At 42.2% G+C, this 25,200-nt stretch overlaps 1 protein-coding gene across 9 annotated transcripts in view; it reads left to right on the forward strand.

Moving 5' to 3' along the window:
* Positions 1-25,200, forward strand: part of STRBP (spermatid perinuclear RNA binding protein) — a 210,798-nt gene that overhangs the window by 110,387 nt on the left and 75,211 nt on the right. For all 9 annotated transcript variants that reach the window (XM_073600708.1, XM_073600705.1, XM_073600700.1 and 6 more), the window contains exons 5-6: positions 4,119-4,284; positions 9,884-10,028. In XM_073600708.1, the coding sequence (XP_073456809.1) occupies positions 4,119-4,284; positions 9,884-10,028 (311 nt within the window). The remainder of the gene's footprint in view (positions 1-4,118; positions 4,285-9,883; positions 10,029-25,200) is intronic.

Genomic DNA, 25,200 nt, shown 5'->3' on the forward strand with positions numbered 1-25,200 from the left:
GCATTACTAAATAAATTTTATTATGGCTGGTTGCAAGTCCCCACATCAGCGTTGTCTAAATGAAGGGGATGCTGCTGACACAGCAGATGTGAGTGTACTTAGAGACGAGCTCACGTACGGTTTCCTGCAGGCTAAGCACTATCCACCTCGGTGAGGAGACGATTTTTTCATGGCTCAGGTAGAATGATCTTCCCAGTGGGGATTCTGGAACCCACTGCAATTTCTCAACATGAAATTAATAATGGCACCACAGACGGCTTTTTTCTTTTTTTTTTTTTTTTTTTTTTATTGTTTGCAAGTTTGCCTTTTACTGCTCCTCGTTTTCGTATGTTATTTTCAACGGGGGGGGGAAATTTGCACCCCCTGCCTCCGTTCTAATGACCTCAATTAAAATGTGTTCATTGAGCTCCGAAAATACAGCTTAGGGTATTAAATTGGCTAGAAGGCCCAAATGGATCTACAGTAAAACCTTGGATTGAGAGGAACTTGGGTTTGAGAGGGCTTTGCAAGATGAGCAAAATTTTTAAATAAATTTTGACTTGATATACAAGTAGCGTCATGTCACAACTGAGTATAAAGAGAAGAGAGGGCGCATCTACGTGTAGCAATACGGTTACATTTAATGAAGGTGCAACATTCAGCTCATATGGTTGATGATTAAAAGAGGCACGTCTAAGTATGCCGGCATCTGGGGTAAAGCTGTCCACATAGACCGTCCTCCGCACCGCCATCAACGTCGTTCCTTCCACGAGCGCTTCAATTGCTCTACTGCAGGGTAGTCTTTCCCGGTTACGATTGCAGGGTAGTCTTTCCCGGTCACGATTGCAGGGTAGTCTTTCCTGGTCACGATTGCAGGGTAGTCTTCCCGGTCACGATTACAGGGTGGTCTTCCCGGTCACGATTGCAGACTGACAGCAGTGAGAGCTGGCGGTGCAGGGGGGGACGGTCTATGTAGACAGCTTTACCCCGGATGCCTGCATACTTGGATGTGCCTCTCTTAATCATCAACCATGTGAGTTGCTGTTGTACCTTTTTTAACCACTTGCCTACCGGGTAACTTATACCCCCTTCCTGCCCAGGCGCTATTTTTCAGCTTTCAGCGCTGTCGCACTTTGAATGACAATTGCGCGGCCATGCAATACTGTACACAGATGAAATTTTTATAATTTTCTTCACACAAATAGAGGTGGTATTTAACCACTTCAATACCCGGCCATAGACTTATGACGTTCACAGATGGGATCTCCCATCCTGGGTGGACATCATATGATGGCCTGGGCTTTCCGGCCGCCTATATATGATATTTATTATAGCAAAAAGTAAAAAATATTGCTTTTTGTTTTCAAAATTGTCGCTCTTTTTTGTTTATAGCGCATAAATTAAAACCGCAGAGCTGATGAAATACCACCAAAAAAAAAAAAACAATTTGTGGGGGAAAAAAAAGGGACATCAATTTTTGTTTGGGTACAGCGTCGCACGACCGCGCAATTGTCGGCTAAAGGGACGCAGTGCCGAAAAAAAAATGCATTGGTCAGGAAGGGGGGCAAATCCTTCCGGGGCTTAAGTGGCAACCATATTGCTACACTTAGAGGTGCCCTCTCTCCTCTTTTATACTCTGTGGCTCCTGCTGGATTTTGCTTCTCATCCCCCTTGTGTGGAGGCTTCCATTTGTAGACGGACATTTTATGGTTACACAACCCATCACACCTCTATAATCTTTTTATATGGACTATAAACTGAAGGACCTATGAATAAATGATTGTGGAACGAATCACCTGAGTTTCCATTATTTCTTATGGGGAAATTCGCTTTGATATACGAGTGCTTTGGATTACAAGCGTTCTTCTGGAACAGAATATGCTCACAATCCGAGGTTTTACTGTATTTTTATGGCTTTTTGTTTTTTCTTTTTGTTATCCTTTGAATGGCATTCTGACCCCCGACCTTCTCAAGATCCTTCTGGTCAGTGTGCTGTTTTTATATTCAGATTTCTTTGGCTGGTTTTTGTTATGGGAGGGGCACGTTGGGCTCGGTTCTCAGAGCTTTTAGCATGAGAAAAATGAATCTTTGTTTTAGCCACGTGACTGTCATTTTCAAATCCCATTAGACTCGGCTGATAACTGTCACTACTTTTTTTTTTTTTTTTTAACAAGGATCCTTAGGGGGCCATGTTACACTAGGGACCCTTTTTTTCCTGGAGACGACTCTCTAGTGTCAGGATCATCATGTGACGCAGAGTTATTACCCGGCTTCCGTATATCAATGGATGAACGAGCCAAAGCTGGCAGATAACACGCTGCAGTGTTGGTCGTGCTTATTATGCAACGTCTCTTCCTTTCTTTTAGAACGGGGTTTTTACACCTTTTTAGGGTACAAATCAGATTATTGACTTCCTTATCTCTTAGATTTGCAGTAAGCCGGTCTTCGTTCTAAGCTAGGCCGGCTCTTAACTTTTCTAAACAAAGGGCCTGTTTACTGTCCTTCAGATTTTAGGGGGCTAAACTATTGCCACTGGGGGGGGTAGAAAATGCCCCTAATTCAATGGGAATAAACAATGCTTCAGGCTTGGGGAGAAGAGTGGGAGTAAATGAATTGCATTGAGACTTTTGTGAGTTGGGGGGGGGGGGGGATAGTTCCACATCATTGGTATCAGTGGGAAGAATAGTGCCCCATCATTGGTGTCAGTAGGAGGAATAGTGCCCCATCATTGGTGTCAGTAGGAGGAATAGTGCCCCATCATTGGTGTCAGTAGGAGGAATGATGCCCCGTCATTGGTGTCAGTGGGAGGAATAGTGCCCCATTTTTGTAGTCAGTGGGAGGAATAGTGCCCCATCATTGGTATCAGTGGGAGGATTAGTGCCCCATCGTTGGTATCAGTGGGAGGATTAGTGCCCCATCGTTGGTATCAGTGGGAGGAATAGTGCCCAATCATTGGTATCAGTGGGAGGAATAGTGCCCCATCATTGGTATCAGTAGGAGGAATAGTGCCCCATCATTGGTATCAGTGGGAGGAATAGTGCCCCATCGTTGGTATCAGTGAGAGGAATAGTGCCCAATCATTGGTATCAGTGGGAGGAATAGTGCCCCATCGTTGGTATCAGTGGGAGGAATAGTGTCCCATCATTGGTGTCAGTGGGAGGAATAGTGTCCCATCATTGGTATCAGTGGGAGGAATAGTGCCCCATCATTGGTATCAGTGGGAGGAATAGTGTCCCATGATTGGTTTCAGTGAAAGGAACAGTGCCCCATTATTGGTGTCAGTGGGAGGAATAGTGTCCCATCATTGGTGTCAGTGGGGGGGGGGAATAGTGCCCCATCATTGGTGTCAGTGGGAGGAACAGTGCCCCATCATTAGTGTTAGTGGAAGGAACAGTGCCCCATCACTGGTGTCAGTTGGAGGAATAGTGCCCCATCATTGGTATCAGGAGGAATAGTGCCCCATTGTTGGTATCGGTGGGGGGGGGGGGATAGTGCCCCATTGTTGGTATCGGTAGGGGGAAATGAGTCCCCATCATTGGTGTCTATTGGCAGAACAGTGCCTTTCCTCAGTGGTAGGAGTTGTGTCCCAAAGCCCGGATAAAGTCCACTTTCCTAGGCAATTTGAAAAAGGCTGAAGGGCACCTTCAAAATCAAATGCAGAGTCGGTTGTGCGGTACACTCATCTGTCCTAAATTTTATGCGAATCTTGACTTTTTCCTTTAAAACTAGAGCTTGTGACCCCCTGTCCTCCTCTCACCTCCTGAGCCTTTTAATGCGATGGTTGTCCTCATTGACCATGAGGTTGGGGGGTCGGGAGGGAGAAGCAGCTGTGACGGAGCTCAAGGTTTGCCGACATCTGTAGTCTCCTGATTTGTGTTCACCGAAGGGAAGCTCTGATTTCCGTCACCATATCCTCCATCTGATTTGCACAACTTTTGTGGTTCAATTTTTTTTTTTTTTTTTTAAGCGTAGGATGGAATGGAGGTATTTGAGGGCTACCATGATGTAGAACATACAAAGTTCTTTTCAGGAACTGAATCATTTCATTTTTGCTTTAGTTCTGTCTGTGATTGTATCGATGATCGTTGAGTTTCTGGAGTCCTTTTTAATAACGCATTTTTTATTTTTTTGCCTTGTAGGGATGACAGCGGCCGGGTGCTGTGCGGAGTCATGAGAATTGGCCTGGTTGCCAAAGGCTTGCTCATTAAGGAAGACATGGATCTAGAATTGGTTCTCATGTGTAAGGAGAAACCCACAGAGAGCTTGTTAGTCACAGTCCGAGAAAACCTTCCACTGCAAATTCAGGTGAGGTTCATCTCCGTCATTAACTCCATCCTCTCCCAATGTATACATCCAAGGAAACCTTTCTCAACCACCCTATTACCCCTGAGGAACCCTTAAAATAATAATCAAGTCAAGAGAACCGCTACTAATAAATCCTCTCCAGTTCGATGTTCATTATCAGGTCTAGAAGGTTGTATGGAATAAATCCGTGCCACCTAAAGATATCCTAGGTGCCCCATCCTGAAGACCATCAACCAGTAGAGATGTTTGAGGATTATGGATTTTCTTGGTACCTCCGTAGACATCATACAAAATCATTCTGTTTAAAATTGTTTAAATGTTATTACAAAGGCTCTACGTAAAATCCCTTTCTTTGAGTTCATTGACAGACAAGGCACTCATCCCTCCTTTTTTTTTTTTTTTTTTTTTTTTTTTAATTTTATTTTAAATTTTATTTTTTCTTGTACTGCTTTGTGACCAACTGGGACCAGGCCTAACACTTCTCTCCTACGTATAAAAATCAGATTTTTAAAAAAAATTTTTGCTAGAAATCTACTTGAAACCCCCAAACATTATATTTATATATATATATATATATATATATATATATATATATATATATTTTTTTTTTTATATATATATATATATATATATATATATATATATATATATATATATATATATATATATATATATATATATATATATATATAGCAGAAGCCCTAGAGAAGAAAATGTCTGTCGTTGCAATTTTTTTAATATCACACAGTATTTGCACAGCGTTTTTTTGTTTTTTTTTTTGGAAAAATGACACTTGAAACCACTTAACCGCTTGCCGACCAGCTGCCGCAGTTGTACTGCGACAACACTGCTCGGCTGCGCGTTTCGCCGTCATGTTACGTCGCTTCTACTGGTGGCCACTAGGGGCGCGCGCGCGCCCGCTGCTCTCCCCCCGGAGCCTATGCGAGTCATCGCGGCCGCCGGGTTCCCCGCGATCGCTCGTGACACGGCGAGAACCGAGAACACAGAGATCCCAGTTCTCTGAGGGGAGAAGAGACTGATCGTGTTTTCATACAAATCTATCTAGTCCCCTCCCCCTAGCTAGTCCCCTCCCCCTTCAGTTAGAACACACACTAGGGAACACAGTTAACCCCTTGATCGCCCCCCTTAGTGTTAACCCCTTCACTGCCAGTGACATTTTTACAGTAATCAATGCGTTTTTTTTTAGCACTGATCGCTGTATAAATGACAATGGTCCCAAAAATGTTTTAAAATTGTCCGTTGTGTCCGCCATAATGTCACAGTCACGATAAAAATCGCAGATCGCCGCCATTGCTAGTAAAACAAAAAAAAAAATGATGATAAAAATGTTATAAATCTATCCCCTATTTTGTAGACGCTATAGCTTTTGCGCAAACTAATCAATATACGTTTGCGATTGCGATTTGTTTTTTTTTTTTTACCAAAAATATGTAGAAGAATACATAGTGGCCTAAACTGAGGAAAAAAAATATCTTTTTTTTAAAAAAAATTGGGATTTTTATTATAGCAAAAAGTACAAAATATTGTGTTTTTCAAAATTGTCGCTCTTTTTTTTTTTTTTTGTTTATAGCGCAAAAAATAAAAACCGCAGAGGCGATCAACCGATACCACCAAAAGAAAGCTCTATTTGTGGGGGGAAAAAAAAAGGACGTCAATTTTATTTGAGTGCTGCGTCGCACGACCGCGCAATTGTCAGTTAAAGCGACGCAGTGCCGAATCGCAAAAAATGCTCAGCTCGTTCAGTCCCCAAATCTTCCAGGGCTGAAGTGGTTAAGGACCGGAAGATTTTCCCCCTTAATGACCAGGCCATTTTTTGCGATACGGCACTGCGTCACTTTAACTGACAATTGCGCGGTCGTGCGACGTTGTACTCAAACAAAATTGATCTCCTTTTTTTTTTTTTCCCCACAAATAGAGATTTCCTTCGGTGGTATTTAATCACCTCTGCGTTTTGTTTTTTTCTTTTTTTGTTTTTTTTACGCTATAAACAAAAAAAGAGCAACAATTTTGAAAATAAAAAAATATTTTTTACTTTTTAATAAACACCCCCCCCCCAAAAAAAAGTTAAAAAAAAAATGAATTTCTTCATCAGTGTAGGCCAATAATGTATTCTTCTACATATTTTTGGTAAAAAAAAAAAAATCACAATAAGCGTTTATTGATCGGTTTGCGCAAAAGTTATCGCGTCTACAAGCTAGAGGATTTATGGCAATTATGATGGTTTCTTCTTTTTCTTAAAGGAGATTTTATGGAGATTGCATGATCATATTATTGTCCCGACATGTTTCGCCTCACGGCTTCATCAGGGGGATATATGCATCAACCATAGACTAGCGGACAGGCTATACAAAAATAAAAAAAACATATATATGTAACATAGGAAAAATATGACAACAAATATATACAAAAAATGTTTTATTTTTTTGTATATATTTGTTGTCATATTTTTCCTATATTTGATATATAGTCATATTTTTCCTATATTGAATATATAACCCAATTTTTTTGTAAAATATGAAAGATAATTTTACGCCGAGTAAATAGATACCCAACGTGTCATGCTTTAAAATTGCGTGTGCTTGTGGAATGACGCCAAACTTTGGTACTAAAAAATAAACAAAAACTCCATAGATGATGCTTTAAAAAATGATTTCAGTTACCATTTTTGAATTACAGAGGAGTTCTAGCACTAGAATTATTGCTCTCGCTCTGACATTCGCGGCGATACCTCACAAGAGTGGTGTGAACACTATTTACATATGTGGGTGTGACCTTCATATGCGTCCACCACTGCATGAGAGTACAGGGACATAGAAGCGGGGAACGACCCCCCCCCCCCCCCCGCGCTTCTAAAAATAAAAAGCCATCCAGCGGCTAATCAGGCGCTTGGATCTCTTTTAGCAGTTAGAGAATTGCCAGCTGAAAAAAAATAAAATAAAAAAAAATACCTTGGGTTATGGCATATTGTTGCAGCCATGACCCCGGTATTCCACTTGAAACCCATGACGTAAATTCACGGTTAGGCGGTCTTCAAGTTGCTATACCTGCTTGGACTGCCCATAGGTGGTGCTGTGTTCTTTTTTTCTGCCTAGTGTCCTACACCTGTAGGTGATGCTATAAACTCTATGATCAAGAATGAAGAGAAGCTATGTCCGTCGGTGAACTCAGATAAAAGATATTTTACGGTAACAAATCGAAATTTTTTCATAACTCTGTATTGTATGTATTTTAAATGTCCCTGAAGTGCCAGAAGAATAGAAACATCCCATAAATTATTGCATCTAAAATGTAGACTCTTCTAATAAAAACAACTCGGTCGGTTAAACAAAGTGGGGGAAAAAAGGCTATGAAATACATTTTTCATCTTCGTTTATACAAATGAAAGGGGTGGAGCTGATGCACTAAGTGAAGGTTGTATTGACACAAGCTCCAATCCACCACAATGGCTCAAAATTGATCTTCTCCATAAATGGCTTGACAGATTATAGGTGAATACACTCCTGGAGCAGGTGACTTACACCCATGGGTCCTTAAGGAACTGAGCTCAGTTATTTCTAAAGCCTCGTACACACGATCAGATTTTCGGCAGGGAATTGTGTGATGACAGACTGTTGGCTTAAAATACGACCGTTGGTACGCTCCATCAGACAATTGTTGTCCAACTTTCTGCCAACAAATGTTGGATGGCAGGCTAGTAAATTTTCAGCGGACAATGGTCTGTCAGATTTTCGTATCGTGTGTACACAAGTCCGGCACACAAAAGTTCAAATTACAAACACGCATGCTCGGAATCAATGCTCGCCAAACACGACATTAGCAGAAGGTGCCCAAAGGGTGGCGTCCAAGAGCCTTAAATTCCACGTAGTACGTCACTACATTCGTGTTTGTTGGCCGACAATTGTGTACCGTTTGTATGCAAGACAAGCTCCTAGCACACACCCTTCAGACAAAAGTCTGACGCTTTGTTGGCCAACAATCTGATCGTGTGTATGAGGCTTAAATCATTGTTTCTAATTTTTAGAAAGTAACCCTAATGCCAGCTTAACCTTTCCTAGCTTTTCACTGTCTGAAATTCACTTCAGTAGCTCATAATTGATCTGATCCAGAAATGAGTTGACAGATTATTGGTGAATAAACTCCTGGACCAGATGACCTACACCCATGGGTCCTTAAACAACTGAGCTCAGTTATTTCTAAGTCATTGTTTCTAATTTTTAGAAAGTAACCCTGATGCCAGCTTAACCTTTCCTAGCTTTTCACTGTCTGAAAATCTTCTCATCTTTTCACTGTCTGAAAAAGCTTCTCATCTTTTCACTGTCTGAAAAAGCTTCTCATCTTTTCACTGTCTGAAAAAGCTTCTCATCTTTTCACTGTCTGAAAAAGCTTCTCATCTTTTCACTGTCTGAAAAAGCTTCTCCTCTTTTCACTGTCTGAAAAGCTTCTCTTTTCACTGTCTGAAAAGCTTCTCCTCTTTTCACTGTCTGAAAAGCTTCTCCTCTTTTTACTGTCTGAAAAGCTTCTCCTCTTTTCACTGTCTGAAAAGCTTCTCCTCTTTTCACTGTCTGAAAAGCTTCTCCTCTTTTCACTGTCTGAAAAGCTTCTCCTCTTTTCACTGTCTGAAAAGCTTCTCATGTTTTCACTGTCTAAAAAGCTTCTCCTCTTTTCACTGTCTGAAAATGCTTCTCCTCTTTTCACTGTCTGAAAATGCTTCTTCTCTTTTCACTGTCTGAAAATGCTTCTTCTCTTTTCACTGTCTGAAAATGCTTCTCCTCTTTTCACTGTCTGAAAATGCTTCTCCTCTTTTCACTGTCTGAAAATGCTTCTCCTCTTTTCACTGTCTGAAAAGCTTCTCCTCTTTTCACTGTCTGAAAAGCTTCTCCTCTTTTCACTGTCTGAAAAGCTTCTCCTCTTTTCACTGTCTGAAAAGCTTCTCCTCTTTTCACTGTCTGAAAAGCTTCTCCTCTTTTCACTGTCTGAAAAGCTTCTCCTCTTTTCACTGTCTGAAAAGCTTCTCCTCTTTTCACTGTCTGAAAAGCTTCTCCTCTTTTCACTGTCTGAAAACTTCTCCTCTTTTCACTGTCTGAAAAGCTTCTCCTCTTTTCACTGTCTGAAAAGCTTCTCCTCTTTTCACTGTCTGAAAAGCTTCTCCTCTTTTCACTGTCTGAAAAGCTTCTCCTCTTTTCACTGTCTGAAAAGCTTCTCCTCTTTTCACTGTCTGAAAATGCTTCTCTTCTTTTCACTGTCTGAAAATGCTTCTCTTCTTTTCACTGTCTGAAAATGCTTCTCCTCTTTTCAATGTCTGAAAATGCTTCTCCTCTTTTCACTGTCTGAAAAGCTTCTCCTCTTTTCACTGTCTGAAACCCACTTCAATAGCTCATAATTGATCTGATCCAGAAATGGTTTGACAAATTATAGGTGAATAAACTCCTGGACCAGATGACTTACACCCATGGGTCCTTAAAGAACTGAGCTCGGTTATTTCTAAGTCATTGCTTCTAATTTTTAGAAAGTAACCCTGATGCCAGCTTAACCTTTCCTAGCCTTTCTGATACTTATACTCACTTCTTAAACCCTTTAGAAACTGACAGAAGAGACATATCAAGTGGAACAATGCACAGAAGATGCCTCACTAATTATACAAAATTCAAAAGAACCTAAATTAACCTTAAAAGTTATATTGACATCCCCACTATTCAGAGAAGAGGAAAACGGATCAGGTGGAGGTATTTTGGGTTTTCTTGTTTCCTTTGTTGAGAAAGAAACCGCTTTCAGATTTTTTTGTTTCTTATATGACTAGTGGTCCTGTTTTTTTTTTTTTTTTTTCTTTATCTGCTCACAGATATTAAAATATGCATTAAAAAAAAAGAAAGCTATAGTTAGAAGATAGTAAATGTTACATATGTTGTCTTATGTTAAAGTCTCTCATTTTTTTGGTATTGAGCAGATTCTGTTACACAACCTCAGCGCTGCCTCTCGTCATTTAATAGAGTAAAAAAAACAAAAAAAAATAGAAAAAAAAATGACCTAATTTTTTTTTTTTTTTTTATCTGAGCTACAGCGAGCGTATTTCCTGCCACCAAACGTATGTGGTTTTCTCAAAAAGAAACCGGACTTTTTAGCAGTATGTGCAGCAGCTTTGAGGTTGGGTAATTCATAAATACTAATGTGTTCATGGTTTTCTTTATTTTTTTATTTCTCTTGTTTTTTTTTTTCCCTCCCCCACCTCCCTTCTTCATTTTATGGTCTGTAATATTTTGCTTCAGCTTCCCAAGCCTGTCCCTAGAAACTTGCCAAGCAACACTGGACCTATGTCAGACCTTTGACCAACAGGCCACACTCTGTCATGTCAACTGAGGCAGCCAGCCCACCTGGGCAAGACGGACTCCCTGTCGCTCCTCCCATCTCTAGCCCACCCTCTATTTTCTGTCCTTCCCACAAACATCAGCTATACAGTGTCAAATGTTGGTCAGTTTAAAAAAATAAATAAATAAATAAAATGCCATTGGGGCCATCTGGGAAGAATCAGCTTTTTAATTCAAGACTTTTAATTGTTGGCATTCTTCCATGCTTGAAATAAAACCTATCGGTAACAACATAGATGATGTATACACTAGGGGAATGCAGATACTACACAGAACATGCTGGTTGTGATAAAAAATGCACATGCCGCTTTGCGTTGGCAGTTTCCGTAATAGATGTCAGTTCTCTAGTACTTTGGTATAGATAAAGTTGACTAATTTATATCTTTAGTTTCTTTCCTGCACTCCTTTCCTGTTTTAGACAGTCCCGTAGTCATTGCTTTGTTATCTTGGCTGTGTTGATTTTCGCACACCATGGGGTATGACTTCATGGAGGTCTGTTAATCTATGATGATGGTGCAAGACAGGCTACGAGGGTTCCCAAGAACAATAAGTTGGCAGAAGACAATTGTATAACCCTTAAACCATTCCAAATAAGTTCCCTTTAGGCTTGGCCAGTTGTGTGCAACTGGTAATGTAGAGAAAGCACCCTCGTTCACTTATTCTGAAACTGTTGTGTTGACCCCTTCTCACCCAGAACTGGTATCCCTTTATTAGGGTCTATCCACCCATGGGCGGGAAGGATCAGCGATCATGTGACTACTGTAATTGGCCTTCACAGAGGTCATATAATTGGGAACTGTTCCCGCTTTACGCTTTGGTGAACAGAGTTGCGTGCAGCTGGTAATGAATGCAGAGAAAGCACCCTAGTTCACGGATTCTTGAACCGTAGCATTGACCCCTTCTCACCCAGCCTTGGTATCCCTTTTAATAGGGTCTGCCTGCCCAGAGGTGGGAAGGTACAGTGGCCACAGTGGTCATATGATCGGGAGTCAGTCCCATCTTTATGCTTTGGTGAACAGAGTTGTGTGCAAATGGCAAGGCCGCCGATAGGGGTTACCACTGTGCCTCCTGGAGGGTGCCCGGGCACGCAGGGGGATTGGTGCGGCGGTGACGGAAGGACAATTGCAGATCGATGAACTGTCTGTGTGTCTCCCTCCCGCAGCTGAAGCCTGGTTTCTACCCCTCTCCCTCCTGCAGCTGAAGCCTGGTTTCTCCCCCTCTCCCTCCTGCAGCTGAAGCCTGGTTTCTCCCCCTCTTCCTCCTGCAGCTGAAGCCTGGTTTCTCCCCCTCTCCCTCCGCAGCTGAAGTCTGGTTTCTCCCCCTCTCCCTCCCGCAGCTGAAGCCTGGTTTCTCCCCCTCTCCCTCCCGCAGCTGAAGCCTGGTTTCTCCCCCTCTCCCTCCCGCAGCTGAAGCCTGGTTTCTCCCCCTCTCCCTCCCGCAGCTGAAGCCTGGTTTCTCCCCCTCTCCCTCCCGCAGCTGAAGCCTGGTTTCTCCCCCTCTCCCTCCCGCAGCTGAAGCCTGGTTTCTCCCCCTCTCCCTCCCGCAGCTGAAAGCCTGGTTTCTCCCCCTCTCCCTCCCGCAGCTGAAGCCTGGTTTCTCCCCCTCTCCCTCCCGCAGCTGAAGCCTGGTTTCTCCCCCTCTCCCTCCCGCAGCTGAAGCCTGGTTTCTCCCCCTCTCCCTCCCGCAGCTGAAGCCTGGTTTCTCCCCCTCTCCCTCCCGCAGCTGAAGCCTGGTCCCCCCCCCTCTCTGCAGCTGAAGCCTGTTTTTTTCCCCCTCTCCCTCCCGCAGCTGAAGCCTGGTTTCTCCCCCTCCCCCTCTCCCTCCCGCAGCTGAAGCCTGGTTTCTCCCCCTCTCCCTCCCGCAGCTGAAGCCTGGTTTCTCCCCCTCTCCCTGTCCGCAGCTGAAGCCTGGTTTCTCCCCCTCTCCCTGTCCGCAGCTGAAGCCTGGTTTCTCCCCCTCTCCCTGTCCGCAGCTGAAGCCTGGTTTCTCCCCCTCTCCCTCCCGCAGCTGAAGCCTGGTTTCTCCCCCTCTCCCTCCCGCAGCTGAAGCCTGGTTTCCCCCCCCTCTCCCTCCCGCAGCTGAAGCCTGGTTCCCCCCCCCCCTCCCTCCCGCAGCTGAAGCCTGGTTCCCCCCCCCTCCCCCTGTCCGCAGCTGTAGCCTGGTTTCTCCCCCTGTCCGCAGCTGTAGCCAGGTTTCTCCCCCTGTCCGCAGCTGTAGCCAGGTTTCTCCCCCTGTCCGCAGCTGTAGCCAGGTTTCTCCCCCTGTCCGCAGCTGTAGCCTGGTTTCTCCCTCTCTCCTTTCCGCATCTGAAGCCTGGTTTCTCTCGCCAGCTTTTAGCTGCTGAAGGAGGGAGAGACAGACACAGTGCATCATTATGTAATTGTCCTCCCATCCCGCCAACACCGATACCCTTTCCTGTACTGCCCACATCTGATTTCCCCCCTGCATGGCCAACAACACCCCCCCCCCCCCCCGCGCGCGTAACGCTTTGGGGCGCACAGGCAGATCGAGAGTGGGGGAAGGGGCCAGTAAATATGTCATTTTTCCGCGCCCCTTCCTTTTCTGAATTGGACACAGTGAGTGATCAGTACCGATTTGCTCCCATGTTCATTCATAACTGAGCATAGTATACTGTGTTTACCATGTATGCTTCAGCTATTGAATGAACGGGAGCCTCTTGTCTCCTGTTCATTCATCTTCAGTGCAACTAAGGCTAGAGAGAAAGGAACTGAAGAATCTGTGTCCTCAATCCCTTTCTCGGTCTCAAAGGTGAGATGTCAGGGGTCTGTTTTTAGACCCCTTCTTATTTCATCATATATTTTCAACCAAATTTTTTTTTTTGAGTAGCATATTGTGTTACTATTGGAAATTCTGGTTAAAAAGTAAACTTTTGCAAGGAAAGCAAAGAAAATAATAATTTTCTCCAGTTACAATAACTGCACTTGAGTGTTTAAATGGTATATATCTTACGTGCTTTTAAAGGGCCAGCAAACCTAAAAGATTAGTTGAATCATTTTAAATGTACACCTATTGGGGGGGTACTGTGTACCCTTGTATATGCCTTCTTCTTTTTTTTTTTTTTTTTTTTTTTTTTTTTAGATTTTGTGGCCTTTTTAAATGCTAATGCATCTTAACTGTAATTATAATGAATGATTAGAAATTAAAATTAGAACTACTATAATAATTAAAAATGAGAGCATTTATAGTTTTTTTTTTTTTTTTTGCTCTTTATGCTCTTGCTCATGTGTTGTATCTGTATTCCCTTAAACTTTATAACTGTTTAAATCATGCTTCCATCATAAGGGGTATAACTGACCAATATTTCCTGAGGTATGGTTTTTGACTATGCTAATCTATATCCTAACAACACCGAGCAGCCTAGGTGCAGTGGACTTGTCCTGTGTGTATTTCATGCAGTCAGAATGATGCTTGTGTCTTCATGAGCTGACCCCCCAATTATTATATCATTATACTGGTGATTGCTTTTTTCTTTCTTTCTCTTATGTGAGGGGACCTTCTGCGCATCTTATGTCCAGGTGAGACAAATGAATATCGAACTCGGGAGCTCGTTGAGGTGCCAGCGGGCGCTTTCATGTATTTCTTTTGACATTAGACAAAGGATCGCAAAATGTTTCATTTTATGTTGTCTTTTAGGGGAGAATATAGGTCGTCAGATGGATTGGATATTGGGCATACTGTATAGGTCTTATGTAATATTTGATATTGGTCATGTAGGTTCTGTATTGGGCAAATAGGTTCTATATTATATTAGGTATTGGGCCATATAGGTTCTATATTATATTAGGTATTGGGCATATAGGCTCTATATTATATTAGGTATTGGGCCATATAGGTTCTATATTATATTAGGTATTGGGCATATAGGTTCTATATTAGGTATTGGTCATATAGGTTCTATATTTTATTAGGTATTTGGTATATAGGTTTTATATTAGGTATTGGGCATATAGGTTCTATATTAGGTATTGGGCAAATGGGTTCTATATTATATTGGGTATTGGGCCATATAGGTTCAATATTATATTATGTATTGGGTTTATAGGTTCTATATTAGGTATTGGGCATATAGGTTCTATGTTATATTAAGTAGCGGATGAATAGCTCTATATTATCTTAGAGTTTGGGCAAATAGGCTCCATATCATATTAGATATGGGCATATAGGCCATATATTTTATTGTGGGCATATAGGCTCCATATCAGCCATATATTTTATTGGGCATATAGGCTCCATATCGGCCATATATTTTATTGGGCATATAGGCTCTATATTAGATATTGGGCATGTAGGTCCAATAATAGATTTGATTTTTGGCATATAGGCCCTTTATTATATTCAATATTGGGCATATAGGCCCCATGTTATGTTAGATGTGGAACATGGAGGCTCTATATGATATTGGGCTCTATTATATTAGATATGGGGCATATAGGCTCTATATTAGATGTTTGGCATATAAGTCCTAAATTGTATTGGATGTTGGTCATGAAGGCCCTATAACGTATTAGATCTTGATCTTATAGGCCCTATATTGTATTAGATATTGGGCATATAGACCCTGTGTTGTATTAGATTTTGAGCACATAGGCCCTTTATTTTATTCAATGTTGGGAAAAAAATCTCTAAATTATTTTAGATATTGGGCATATAAGATAATAATATAAGATATAGTAAAACATATATAACTATAGTAATTTGGTGAATATTAATATCCAATTTATTGTGTTATAAACGTATTTGTCCAGCAAGTTCTGAACATGCGCAGCTGGTCCCGGAACATAAAAAAGCTTCTACCCAAAAAAAAAATTAAAAAAAATGAAAAACCCTTTTGCGGGAAATGCCTGGGCTTGGCCTCCGAGCAGAGCATGAAGACACTTCATTCTAATGATGTTAATGTACAAGATATTCTGATGCAAGTCTCTTTCTTCTTGCCCTCACCCCCCATGATCCTTTTCATCTGTACTTTTGATAGGATTTTGTACACAGATGCTGACTGGCTGCAAGACAATACTGCTAGTATAGTTGTACATACATGGCACGGTACACTGGGAGGCAAAGCATGGATTGTGACCTATCTGTCAGGGTTGTGGTTTGTTGAGGCAAACGTGTGCTGTCATAGGGCTTGCCAGTCATGTTTCTGCAGTGTTTTGTTGACCCTCCCATGAAGTATTCGTTCCATTCCCGTTGAATTGTTAGAATTGAGTCAATCTCCGATTTTTACAGAACGGCCTGTTTATCCATAGATTAGGCATCACCACCACCTTTTCTTTAATGGCTTAAGTCTTTAGAATTCAACCTTAAAAAAAAAAATAATGGTACGCTTTGTAGATTTACGACCCACCAGGACCAGTTCCACTTGCAGTAAATTTTGAATTGGACCTTTTGGTTAGTAGACTTTTGGAAGTCCCATATTTTGTGTGGTGGACCATTTCATTCCTAAATCCAGGCTTTGTTTAATTTTAGGCCTAGCTTCTCAGATGAAGAACAGTCAGAACTTCTTGACCCACCCTCCATTTCTCGATACTCATGTGAGGGTACACAAACATTGCCCTATAATGAAAAGGTTAACGTCTGTTTTATATGTTGAATATATATATGCTGGCCTGTATCTTCACACCTGCTATCTCCATAATACGCTTGGTTTCTAGCTGTCCATTCAGAAGGAGAAGATAGTACGGGACAATACAACACCGTTTTTAGCTCAGCATCTCCCAGTGTCACTTTGGGTATCTCCAAGCCATTGTTACCACTTGACTTGACTGATCTTATCAGCCCAAGAGCTAAATAAACGCTCTACACTAAAAAACAAACAAACAAACCAAAAAAAGATAACTTTTAGAGAACTAGCACTCTCTGCAGCCTTTCAGTCTGTGTTTTCAGTTCTTCATAACCACTCATTTACTGTAGTACTTTTTCAATTTATTTGTGAACTTGACGCAGATGTTCACATTGAAATTAATCGTCTCTCTCTCTCCACGTACTTCGCAAAGCTTTGCCTGAAACGTCCCATTTTTTTTAAAGGTGCGGTCCCATCTTTCCTATTTTGGTTGTATGTCTTGGTTGAATGGTTTAAGTATTATTTTTAAAGGGTTTAAAGTTTTGAACTTTTTATATGAAATGAGTTTCCCCCTATAAGACTCTCTCTGGGCAAAATATAAAAAATATCTTCAGTGCATCTCTGCAATACACTTCATTTTCAGATTGTACAATTTGCTGTACTTGCAGCTTTTTTTTTTTTTTCATTGAAAACAAGGCAGATAGCCTTCATTCTTGCATTTGACAACGTAAGTGAGTACAGGAGGTCCCCGAGTTATGAACCTCCAACTTGCGAACGACTCCTACTTACGAACGGGAGGCGGCGTTGGCGGGCACATCGGAAAACATCAGAAAACGATGTCTCTGCTGTTCTGCGCATGCGCTTCCGACTTGTGAACAAATCTGACTTAAGAACAAACAGGCAGTCCCTAACCCGTTCGTAATTCGGGGACTGCCTGTATATACAGTAGATTTTAGAAAGGAAGGTCACAACAGAATAACTATAGAGTAGATAAACCTTGGACCAGGGTTGTCAAAATCAATTTCATCGCTGGCCACCTCAGCATGTTGATTGCCCTCAAAGGCCCGGTTGTATCTGTTAGACTAGATGTCCAGAGCACCCCCCTTCTCTACATCAGATGTCAATAGCCCCCCCCCCACCACCACCACCATCAGAAGTCCAGAACCCCCCACCCTCCCTTATATCACAATGCACCCCTCTTACCTTATGTTGCTGCTGGAAGAAGCTGGGGGCGCAGTTGGAAAGCAGAAAGTGCAGGGTCTGGAGGAGGGCTGGACTCGGCTGCCGTAGTCTGCCAAATGGTGAGACCAGAGGAAGTGGAGACAAGGGGGTGCTGCTGCTGAACAGAGAGGCATAGGATCTGTAGGAGTAGTTCTGTCCTCCTGTCTGCTGGTATCTGCTAAGACGGGGGGGGGAGGGCAGACACGAGCCTCCCACGGCTGTACAGAGCAAGCCACGGCGGTGGAGCTCTGTCCTCTCTACTGCCAACAAGGTGGGGGTCTAATTGGGTCCCAGAGCTGCAGGAGAGGTGCGAGGGCCACATGAAATGGCCTGACGGGCTGGATTTGGCCCACGGGCCTTGTGTTTGACAAATGTGCCTTAGAGGATAAGACAAGCTTAAAGGGAGCTATAGGACCTGGTTAGGAAAGGGAGGAGAGTATAGGTATAAAATGACAGGGGGGAAGGATGGATTCCAGTATTCTCATAAGCATAGAATAATGGGTTAAGATGAATGTGCTTAATTAGGTTAGGGGTTCAAAAGGAAGGAGCCAACCAAGTACCATCGTGAGTGGACTTTATAAGAGTCTTCCAAAGCAGCCAAATTTTTGCAAGCAGTATTTGGTGGCGGTCCAGATATCAAGTCAGTCTGTAGTTTCTAAATTGACATAGAGGTCAACTACCCATTTATCCTCATAGGATGGTGAGTGAGAAAACATTTGAGATTTTTTATTTTTATTTTAATTTTATTATTCTTATAATCTTATAAAAAAAAAAAAAAAAAAGACTACAAAAGTTGTGGAATTACATGATATCACAGTGCTCTCAAAGTTAGGTCATACAAATGTCACATAGGTATCAGGGGGGGGAGGATGTATATGTCGGACCCCCTATATATATAATCTCATAATACATTGGAATTCATTTTCATAGGTTCATGCTCTCCATGGTATCTCACCCCAGATGAGAAAAAATAGGGGGGGGGGGGGGGGGGGGAATGGTGGTTGGATGAGTGATTCAGGAAGAAGTGGAGAGGGGAGGGAGGGCAAGGGGCACTCCTTTCTTCTCTCTTGCACCAGTATTTTTTTTTTGTTTGTTTGTTTAGTGGTGGTGTGTTTTTCTTTTTTTTTTTTTCTTTTTTTTGGGTGGTGGTGTTTATCCGTTTTTAAAGAGACAGAACATGGGGAAAAGTGCATATATTGCAGAGATGGACTGCATATTCTGTTTTTTACCTGTACCTGTATATCAGGGATAGGCAACCTCGGCCCTCCAGCTGTGGTGAAACTACAAAACCCATCATGCCTCTGTCTCTAGGAGTCATGCCTGTGATTGTCGGGGTCCTGCAATGTCTCATGGGACTTGTAGTTTTAAAACCGCTGGAGGGCTGAGGTTGCCTACCCCTGCTGTACATGATAAAAGTAGCAACGCCCTTCCTATATATTTTTTTAGCTCGGCACGGTATGATCCATAAATATTGTTCTAGTTGGATGAACCAATGTCTGCCATAAGCTCAAAGCTGAATTAAAAAGAAAATAATCTCTTCATAAGTGTAATTTAATTACTTTGGTTCTTCAAGCTTTCTTTGTCTTCAGGCAGTTGGCATTTATTGGTATAGATTGCCAGGCCTGACACTGTAGCTTATGGATTTTTTGCTTGCTCTTCCTTAGGCTGAGCAATAGCCGTTATTTTTGCGCTGGCAATAATCACATGCTGAAAATCCGACATGCAATCGATGGATCGACTTTGGTACATTCAGCCTGCCCTTAGATGGTTCAAATCTTGGCAAGTCCCTGGTGAGATTTAAACCATCTATGGCTGGCATTAGGCTATGCATACATGACTTACATTTTGGCCAATTCCAACTGAAATTGCTAAAATTTGAGTCATGGGTGGTCCTGTCGGCACCACCAGGCTCAACAATCTTCAGTTGTTATATTGAAGGAGCTGGTTGGAAAAAGTATCAGTTGAACAGCGACTGCATCAAATCTAAATATAACAGCCAGCAGTGCAGATTCCTCTACCATCCATATAAATGATCTCTCTCAGGCTAGCCATACGTGACTCAAATTTTGCCCAATTGCTGCTAAATTGGCTGCAATTTGAGCTGTAGGTGGCCCTGTTGAATCCAACTGGCTCGACAAACTTCAGTTGAAAAATTGCAGGAGCTGGTTTGAAAATCGTCAGCTGAACAGCAACTACATCCAGCAGTGCAGATTCCTCCACCATCCCTTTAAATGATCTCTCTTAGGCTAGCTATACATGACTTGAATTTTCGGCCAATTCCTGCTGAATTGGCTGCAAGTCAAGCTGTAGTTGGCCCTGTTGGATCCAACTTGCTCAACAATCTTCAATTGAAAAATTGGAGGAGCTGGTTGGAAAATTGCCAGTTGAACAGTGGCTGCATCAAATCTGAATAGAGCTGCCAGCAGTGCAGATTCCTCCTCCATCCATATAAATGAGCTCTCCTAGGCTAGCCATACATGACCTGAATTTTGCCCAAGTTCTGCTAAATTGGGTGAAATTTGAACCGTAGGTGGCCCTGTTGGCACCAACTGACTCAACAAGCTTCATTAAAAAAGTTGAAGGAGCTGGTTGGAAAGTTTTATGTCGAGCAACAACTGCATCCAATCTGAATGTAGCAGTGCAGATTCCTCCTCCATCTATACAGTGGGGAAAATAATTATTTGATCCCCTGCAGATTTTTTGTATTTTTTGCCCACTTACAAAGAAATGAAGGGTCTAGAATTTTTATCATAGGTGTATTTTAAATGATAGAGACTGAATATCAACCAAAAATCCAGAAAAAAACACACATGATTCAAATGTTACAACTTGAGTTGTAGCTCAGTGAGTAAAATAAGTATTTGATCCCCAAGCAAACATGACTTCGTAGTTGGTGGAGAAACCCTTGTTGGCAAGCACAGAAGTCATTCGTTTCTTGTAGTTGGTGACCAGGTTTGCACACATCTCAGGAGGGATTATGGTCCACTCTTCTTTACAGATCTTCTCTAAATCCTAAAGGTTTCCTTGGCAACTTGAAGTTTCTGGTCCCTCCATAAATTTTCTAGAGGATTAAGGTCTGGAGACTGGCTAGGCCACTCTGTGACCTTAATGTGCTTCTTCTTGAGCCACTCCTTTGTTGTCTTGGCGGTATGTGTTCTGGCCGAGGGAAGAAGGTTCTCATCCAAAATTTTACAATACATGGCCTCGTCCATTGGCCCCTCAATGCTACCTTTAGCAGAGAAACATCCCCAAAGCATCATGTTTCTGCCTCTGTGCTTGACTGTAGGGTTGGTGTTCTTAGTGTCATAGTCAGCATTTTTCTTCCTCCAAACACGTTAGTCGAGTTAATGCCAAATTTTGCTCAATTTTGGTCTCATCTGACCACAGCACTTTCTCCCAATCCTTCTCTGAATCATTTAGATGTTCACTGCCAAACTTCAGACGGGCCTATACATGTGCCTTCTTCAGGATGGGGGCCTTGTGGGAGTTGCAGGATTTCAATCCATGGTAGAGTATTGTGTTACCAATGGTTTGTTTGGTGACTGTGGTCCCAACTGCCTTGAGATCATTCACAAGCTCCTCCCGTGTAGTTCTGGGCTGATCCCTCACTTTTCCTATGATCATCCTTACCTCATGAAGCAAAATGTTGCATGGCGCTCCAGGCCGAGGGTGATTGATGGTTATTTTGTAGTTTTTCCATTTGTGGGTAATCGCTCCAACAGTTGTCTCCTTCTCACCAAGCTTCTTGCTGATGGTCTTGTAGACCATTCCAGCCTTGTGCAGGTCTACAATCTTGTCCCTGACGTCCTTTGACAGCTCTTTGGTCTTGCCCATGATGGTTGAATGGAGTCTTTTATGCACACGAGTTGTCATTAGGGGGACCTTCTTACATTGAAAGGACTAATCTGTGTACCACATGAGCACCTACTGTAGCCAGTCTATGGGAGGGCAGAATTATTGTTGGTTGGTAGGAGATCAAATATTTATATTACTCACTGAGAACTGCAACTCCATTTATAAAATTTGTATCGTGTTTTTTCTGGTTTGTTTTTTTGGTTGATATAGTCTGTGTCTATCATTTTAAAATACACCTACGATAAAAATTATAGGCCCTTCATTTCTTTGTAAGTGGGCAAACTTACTAAATCTGCAGGGGATCAAATAACGATTTCCCCCCCTGTATAAATGATCTCTCTGTTGGCTAAACATGATTTGAATTTCAGCTGATTCCTTGGCTGCAACTCAAGCCATAGGTGGCCCTGTTGGCACCAACTGGCCTTATGAACTTCAATTGAAAAATTGAGGGAGCTGGATGGAAAATTGTCAGCCCGACAACAGCTGCATCCTGTCTCAATGTAACAGCCGGCACTTCTGATTCCACCTCCATCCATATAAATGATCTCTCCTAGGCTAGCCGTATATGAGACGAACTTCAGCCAATTGCTGTTAATTGTCTGAAATTTGAGCCGTAGATGGCTCTGTTGGCACCAACTGACCCGGCAAACTTTTATTGAAGAATGAAGGTGCTGGATGAAAAATTGTTGAACCGCGACGGCATCCAATCCATTATAATAGCCGGCAGGGCAGATTCCTCCATTAACGCTCTTTAGCATGGATGGGAAGGTCTAGCGGGCTGAACAGGAAACATCTAAAGTGTATGGCTTGCATTAGATAAATGAACAAGTCAGTCCGGGAATGACCCAATCCTTCAGGGTAGACGTAGGACCTGTATAGATGGACTAAGGACTTGTGTTGATTGGCAAACTCAGAATGCATTTGACAGTTTTGACATTCCTCTAAGATCGTTCCAAATGCATTGCAAGTGCACTTAACTTTCAGTTAACCAGCTTCAAGCTGCTTTTGAATTCCCATAGACTTTTGTGTAGGAATAGAAGCAGTTCAGACGCAAAAAAAAAAAAAAAAGCCCGTTGACACAAGTCCTTATGTGTGTGCCTGCCGTGTGTGCGTTCTTATTCCTGCGCTGATTGTGTGTTCTTATTATGGGACTGCAGCTTTAAACACTTTCCTAATATCCTTTTAAAGAGACAAAGGATCTACAATTTGAGCTTTATGACGTCAATATGACAGCAAGACTTAATACAATGAAAACATCTGCCGCAGAGTTCTGCAGGACGGAAAATAGGCTGTAGCACTTCTGATAATAGGAATCTGGGGCAAGAAGGAACATTAATATACAGATGTAGAGGAAACAAATATGCCAGACACCTTTTTTTTTTTTTTAATGAAACATTGTAGGCTGAATTTACCCAGATTTCATAAGCAGTGCAATATTAATGTAAGATTCTTTCAACATTTGATCATTTTTACAAGGCAGGAATTCATTTTGATGTTTTAGCTATCAAAACCTGTGAGCTTGAATAATGAAGGAGAATAGCCAATTCTACAGATGTTCCTGAGCAGTGCTGGGGATTAAAGAACTTGACGTTTCCTCAATAAAAATAGACAAATATCATCTAAAATTGATGAAAAAGTACAAACCTTTCAGGATACATATTTGTATAAAGTGAATGTTCATTAAACAATGACATTTCACTAAAGACACATTCTCTGTGAAGTCTATTTTAGTCCAACCAGCAGACACTCCATCGTGAATGTTCTGCTAATCTCCTGTATCCTAATAATACTGAAGACATTTCATTTTGCTGTTTTATTTCTTATATACTGGAGAGAGGGTTAGTGCGTATTGTGGACGTTCCTAAAAAAAAAAAAAAAAAAAAGTGTTAGCTGTGTCTCTAGGAAGTAATAAAAAAAGAAAAACTGTTATATCTTTGTTAGACAGTTTGAATCTAAAATTGTCACGCAACAGCACTCCATAATAATACGAGGGCTGTACTGAAACTAATGCAAAAGTGGGCATAATTTTTTTTTTTATTATTATTATTATTAGCTTCCACAGGTCGTTCAAATTTCATATATTAGTAGAGTAACTCTTGCTTTATAGTAACAACTTAGTTTCTACTTGTTCCTACTTTCTTCTTCCTTCCTTTTCTTTCTTCTTTTGTCTTCTTCCTTCTCCTTCTTCCTTTTCATTTTTCTTTTCCTTCTCCTTCTCCTCCTTGTCCTTTTTTCTTTCTCCTTCTCCTTTTTTTCTTTCTTTCTTTCTTTCTTTCTTTCTTTCTTTCTTTCTTTCTTTCTTTCTTTCTTTCTTTCTTTCTTTCTTTCTTTCTTTCTTTCTTTCTTTCTTTCTTTCTTTCTTTCTTTCTTTCTTTTCTTTCTTTTCTTCCTCCTCCTCCTCCTTTCTTCTTCTCCTCCTTCCTTTTCCTCCTTTCTTCTTCCTCTTCCTCTTCCCTTTCTTCCTTCTTTTCCTCTTCCCTTTCTTCCTTCTTCTTCCTCTTCCTCTTCCCTTTCTTCCTTCTTTTCCTCTTTCTCTTCCCTTTCTTCCTTCTCTTCCTCTTTCTCTTCCCTTTCTTCCTTCTCTTCCTCTTACTCTTTCCTTCTCTTCCTTTTCCCCCTTTCTTCCTTTTCCCCCTTTCTTCCTTTTCCCCCTTTCTTCCTTTTCCCCCTTTCTTTCTTTTCCTCCTCCTCCTCCTCCTTTCTTCTTCTCCTCCTTCCTTTTCCTCCTTTCTTCTTCCTCTTCCTCTTCCCTTTCTTCCTTCTTTTCCTCTTCCCTTTCTTCCTTCTTTTCCTCTTCCTCTTCCCTTTCTTCCTTCTCTTCCTCTTTCTCTTCCCTTTCTTCCTTCTCTTCCTCTTTCTCTTCCCTTTCTTCCTTCTCTTCCTCTTTCTCTTCCCTTTCTTCCTTTTCCCCCTTTCTTCCTTTTCCCCCTTTCTTCCTTTTCCTCCTTTCTTCCTTTTCCTCCTTTCTTCCTTCTTCCTTCTTCTTCCTTCTTCTTCCTCCTTTGTTTTAGTAAGGCTTCAGTAGGCTTAAGTCCTAAAAATTGTTCCCTGCTACTCCTAATACCAGTGCTAACCTAAGACTAACAAAGCCTTACTAAAACAAAGACAGAAGAAACAAGGAATAAGGCAAAAGAAAGAAGTAGGAAAAAGAAGGCGGAGGAAGGAAGGAGGAACATGGCTTTTTTAAAGGCTTTCCAGACTAAAGTTAATAAGCCTTAAAAATGTTACCAGACACTCCTAACACCAATGCTAACCTAATTAACTTCAGCCTGTAATTCTACTTTAAAAAAAGCAGCTCCAGCTCTCTGTGCCATGTCTGGCCCGTGTCCTGCTCGCCAAGTCATGTTCCTCCTTCCTTCTTTCTTCCTTCTTCATTCTTCCTCCTTCTTTTTCCTACTTCCTTCTTCATCTCCTCCTCCTCCTCGATCTCCTCCCCCTCCTCCTCGATCTCCTCCTCCTCGATCTCCTCCCCCTCCTCCTCGATCTCCTCCCCCTCCTCCTCGATCTGCTCCTCCTCCTCGATCTGCTCCTCCTCCTCGATCTGCTCCTCCTCCTCGATCTGCTCCTCCTCCTCGATCTCCTCCCCCTCCTCCTCAATCTCCTCCCCCTCCTCCTCGATCTCCTCCTCCTCCTCCTCCTCCTCCTCGATCTCGATCTCCTCCTCCTCCTCGATCTCGATCTCCTCCTCCTCCTCAATCTCCTCCCCCTCCTCCTCCTCCTCCTCCTCCTCAATCTCCTCCCCCTCCTCCTCCTCCTCCTCCTCCTCAATCTCCTCCCCCTCCTCCTCCTCCTCCTCCTCCTCGATCTCGATCTCCTCCTCCTCCTTGATCTCCTCCTCCTCCTTGATCTCCTCCTCCTCCTTCATCTCCTCCTCCTTCA

Source organism: Aquarana catesbeiana, linkage group LG09, assembly GCF_042186555.1.
Source record: "Aquarana catesbeiana isolate 2022-GZ linkage group LG09, ASM4218655v1, whole genome shotgun sequence".
Taxonomy (NCBI): Eukaryota; Metazoa; Chordata; class Amphibia; order Anura; family Ranidae; genus Aquarana; species Aquarana catesbeiana.